The 4922-nt window shown below is 59.3% G+C and overlaps 1 protein-coding gene across 1 annotated transcript in view; it reads left to right on the forward strand.

Moving 5' to 3' along the window:
* Nucleotides 1–4922, forward strand: part of ZC3H12A (zinc finger CCCH-type containing 12A) — a 35908-nt gene that overhangs the window by 24611 nt on the left and 6375 nt on the right. Inside the window, exon 3 of the mRNA XM_006033934.3 lies at nucleotides 11–373. Within this exon, the coding sequence (XP_006033996.1) occupies nucleotides 11–373 (363 nt within the window). The remainder of the gene's footprint in view (nucleotides 1–10; nucleotides 374–4922) is intronic.

Genomic DNA, 4922 nt, shown 5'->3' on the forward strand with positions numbered 1-4922 from the left:
CCCACCCCAGCCGGGCGGGCACGGCCCCGGAGCGGCTGGGGAGCGCCGAGCCGGGCCCCGTGGACAGCACGGAGATGAAGATGAGAGTGGACTTCTTCCGCAAGCTGGGCTACACCTCGGAGGAGATCCGCGCCGTCCTCCAGAAGCTGGGCCTCGACGCGGACACCAACGCCGTCCTCGGGGAGCTGGTGAAGCACGGGGCGGCCGCGGCCGAGCGGGAGGCGAGCGATGCCCCGCAGGAGGGCAGGGAAGCCCCGCTGGTCCCTCGGGGGGGCCTTGCCAACAAGACCCCGCAGCTCGTGCCCGTGCTGGAGGAGAAGGAGAGCAGTAACCTGAGGCCTGTGGTCATTGACGGGAGCAACGTGGCCATGAGGTAGGCTTGGCGTCTCTCGAGGCGGGGGCAGCGCTCCCTCGGGCACGGGGTCTCCATCCAGCTGTGGGAAGGAGCTCGGGGCTCGGGCCATGGCAGCCTGGGCCCTCCCTTGCCTCCCGGCACCTTCCTACAGCTGCCTCTTCCAAGCAAGGCAGCACTCGGCAGTGGCCTGGGCGCCCCCTGAGACCTTTGGTGTCATTGGGGAGCCGAAATGGGCTCCATGGTGTGCAGCTTTGTTACCTAATGGTTTTATGCAAGCTCCAAAAGCAGGAAGTTGCTCAAGAAATAATTAGGGGGTTAATAAAGGGAGGCTGTAATCCTGAGCTGGCTTTCTTACTGAAGGCCTAGTGGCTTGAAGCACAAGTACTGTACCTCGCAGAGACGGGGAGGGGAGGGGAAGGGAAGGGAAGGGAAGGGAAGGGGCCGGTCATCTTCAGCAGCTCTGGGACGCCGGTGGAGCCAGCCTTTCTCCCAGCGGTGCTGCAACCAGAAGCCGGCCCCACGGGCCATCTGTCCAGGGCCTAGCACAGGCTGGGAGTGCAGGGCAGGGCATGCGAGTACCAACACAACAGCACGGGGAAGCCCATCTCCTGGGATGGCACAGACTGCTGTGGCCTGGTGACTCTGGCCCATGCTGATGCCCCAAGAGGGCTGGGAAGGGCGTCTGCCCGGGGGGGCTGGGGTAGGGCTCGTCCAAGTGACTTCTCTCTGGGTGGGGATGCTGCGTTTCCCCTTTCCTTCATGGGAGGGAAGGCACAGCCCTGTGGGACCAGCTGACCACGGGACTGCGGCAGGATGTGGGCGCTGCTTCCACCATGCCGCTTCCCAAGCCGCTTTCTCCGGTGGTCTTCGCCTCTCCGGCCTGGAGCCGCTGGGATGTGCACACGGGCCCTGCTGCAGGGATTTCGCCCAGGGCAGCAGAAAGCGCTTGACAATGAAGGCTTAGCTAGAGCGGTATCTGCCAGTCCTGGCTGGCCGGAAGGAGAACACGTCCCTCGCCAGGTCCTGCTGGGCCCGGACTGAGTGCGATCTGCTGCGCTTGCCCTTTCACCTGGGTTGGGAAGGGGCCGTGGGCCTTTCCAGTAGGGAAACCCCAGCGAAGTCGCACTTCCCCAGGCTTGGGTGGTCTGACCTCATTTTAAAACAGACCTAGAGGGACAGCTGACCTCGCTGCCAGAAAGTGGAGCAGACTCCTGCCCACGAGACCTCGAGCTGCAGCAGCACGCGCTGTCCGTGGAGCTCGGGGGGAGGCCTCTGCCCTGCGTGCTGCCCCGTCCCGTGAACAGAGAGCTGTAGCCAGCCTGGCTGCGGGCGGGTGAGACGTGGGTGCCCTCTTGGGGCATCAGCATGATGCCATGTGCCCAGTGTGTCCCTGCCAGACACGGATTCACCCACGTTGCTTGCTTCCCAGTGGAGACTCCAGAGTCTGGGACAGCTCCCTGGAAAGCTGATTTCGTCCCCATAAAGCTGTAGCTTTGTGGCTACTCCCCACACCCCTGGTCCACTGGCTGCCCTGACGTCGGAGCTGCTAGCCCTCCAGCAAGCCTCGCTCATAGAGGCAGCTCTGCCGCTTGCTTCCCATGTCAGAGCGGGCATGCATGGCAGCAGGAAGCCTCAGGGCAGGGGCTTGGCCAGCCCTTTCCCCCCCTCGCATTGCCACCTTTGCAGCCCCCGTGGCACCTCTCTTCCCTACCCGCTGCCTAACGCGGGGAGAGAGCCCTCTTGCAGGGTGTCCCCTCTCTCTCTCTCCCAGCTTGTGTCACAGGTTGCCTCTGGCTCAGGGGAGCTGTTAATGTGTTTACCCACATTTATGCCCTGTGTGTTTTATTAACAAACCCTCTCGTTACACGCCGCAATCACCCCGGGCCACTTGTTATGAGTAAACTTCAGAGCAGGCCCTTGCAGGGAAATCGTGCCTGGCTCCCCTCTGCTAAGCCCTTGATAAGCCTGTATCGGAGGGGACGGGGCAGCACGGACTGTGCAGCGCTGGGAGCCGGCAGCTGGGCTGCTTGTGTTGTCCTTCCCGTGACTGGTTTCACACTCTGCGTAGCTGCCATTTTAAAGGCATAAATAACCTTTCTCCCCAGTTCCTGCAAAGGTGCAGTAAAAACAGGGCGGCGGGAGCAAAGTTTAATGTTTGCAAAGCTGTCGGGTGCCTGCCTTTTTTTTTTTTGAAGCCCGTTCACCGCGAGGGGAATTCCGTTCTGAAACTTCCTGTATTAATAGTGTGCGGTCCCTGCTGATTCACTGGCACAGCATGCAGCAGCCTCCCTGACCTGCTCATGGCAACCGTATGCAAATCATGGTGGAAATTAGTTTCTACTTCCTTCTAAGGGAATTTTGCTTGGTAGTTACCAAATCCAATCGGCCCATTTCTCCTCTCGTTACAAGTTCGGGATTGCGAGCTGGGGCTTCAGAGGGCAGCGAGCCTCGGTCTCCTTTCGTCTTCCCGGGGCTGTGATGTTGGCACATGTCCGGGTGGATTGCAGCGTGCCTGTTTGGGGAAAATTCCCACTGGGTGTGTTCCTTCTGTACACGAATGGAGGTGACTCCTCGACGCTGAGCTTGGTGACATCATTTCGGTGTCAAACCTTTCTCAAGGAAGAAGTCTGACAGGCGCCTTGTAGACACAGGCCCTGGCAGAAATGTTCCATGAAGTCAGTCTTTCACATCGGGTTCGAGGTGGGAGGGAAGGAGATGCACTTTCTGGCAGTGTCACACTTCCCTCTTTATCTCGGGGCCCAGAAAGACTGCAGGCCTGCTCTTAAATCTGACTTTCCTACTGACTAAGGGAGCAGCTGTTGTAAAGGAGAGAGCACTGATTAGACTAGAGAATCCCGTTATGTTTTGCGGGGACGTGACGCTTCAGATACGTGCCCGTGGAGGACAGATGCAGCCGGCAGGCTCGATAATGTGGGAGACAGGGAGCATAGAGTGGTAGAAAGAATCGGCATTTCTTGACACCCTGGCAGGAAAAATGCTGCTTGTCGAGGTATTCCTTTGATTCCCATCATTGCAGCCGAGGGAGGTTTCGCTTGCGTTGTATCCTAATCCTCTATTTCAGGAGTTTTAGAAACTCGTTGTTCTTTCAAGGCTGGTTCTGGAAATGACCTGTGACGTGTGGGTGCCGTGCTCTTCAACCCCGCGTTACAGAAAATAGAAACGGCTGGGCTTTGTTGCGTGGAGGTGGGTGGGGGAGGAAAGGCTGAAGTCTTCACCTCGGAAGTGGCTGTTCGACATGCAAAGCAAGCTCTGGTTGCTTGTTGAACAGTCGGAGGGTGTCGCGGAGCTGGGCTGAAATGACTCGTGGGGCCCAAGCTGGTGTAAGCGCAGGGATGGTGTCAGCAGCCTCGGCCCTTGGAGCGTGCACAGACAGAGCAGGAGCACCGCAGAGCCACTCGCCCTCTGCGCTGGCATTGGGAGGATAATCCAGGTGCTTCGTTCCTCCGCTTCCCAAGCGCTCGGTGCTGTGAGTGTCCCGAGTCCCTCACTCTCGTTGCTGGCACTAGAAGCATCTCCCGGCCCCCGTGTCTGTCTTTCTGTCCTACGAGTGTCTGATGGTGAGCAGGGCTGGGAGGAAGGCCCTTGGCTGTAGTGCTTGTCACGCATTGGCCCTGGGTGTAAGAGGGTGTTCTCCGAAGTGGCCAAGTGATTTGGGAGCCAGCGTGCTAGGGAATGGGACACACGCAGGCAGGAGGGCAGGGTTCAGGGGTGGAAGGTGCAGAGGCTGGTCTGGGAGGATTGGGTCCACTGCAGAGCACCTGCTGCTGCCCGCTTGCTGCGGGTCCTGCTACCCAGGCAGGGATGGCAGTGCCCTTCAAAGGCCCCTCCGCCACGCTGGGGCCTCACCTCCTCCCTGTCATGCCTCTGACCTTATCTTTCCACCTCGCTCATGTGACTGAGGGGCATGGCTCAACCCTTAACCCTTGCTGACATCTTCCTCGTTTGGGCCAGGCACTGGGCTGACGACTCCTTGTACCCCTGCCCCGTTCCCCGCCTGCTCCATGCCCTGTGCCCGATGGAAGCCCCTGTCCTCTCTTGCTGCTGCTTCGTGCACCTGTCTCTGTGTCCATCTTCCAGGCTGCCCCCTGCACTGGAAACCTGTCCGTCTGCCTCCTTGGAGGCCTCTGTTCAAGCAGCTTCTCCTTGGGAGCTGCCTGCTGCATTAGGAGCTGAGGGATCGCTGTGCAGGAGCCAGGCCTCTGCTTGGCATTGGGACTTCAGCCCTGACCATTGCATAACACCGTCAGGTCACAGACCTCATTCGTGATGTGCCTTTGCCCTCGCTGTTCTGAGCTTCCGGGGTCATAAAAAAAAAAAGAGACAGGTTTGGCCTGAATAGGTGCTGGGGCTTTTCCACAGAAGTCGCTTCACTTTCATATTTAAAATCTCTGATAAGACTTACAGGAAACGCGCGCTGGCAACACAAACCTTTTGTGCCCTTGCACTCTACGCTCATAGAGCACGTCTCCCTCGCGGGCTGGCCCCAAGCACTTGAAAACGGGGAGTCTCTTATCTCGAGCGACCCGAGGCGGCTCCAGGGAGGAAT

This window comes from Alligator sinensis, unplaced genomic scaffold (assembly GCF_000455745.1).
Source record: "Alligator sinensis unplaced genomic scaffold, ASM45574v1 scaffold964_1, whole genome shotgun sequence".
NCBI classification, from domain to species: Eukaryota; Metazoa; Chordata; order Crocodylia; family Alligatoridae; genus Alligator; species Alligator sinensis.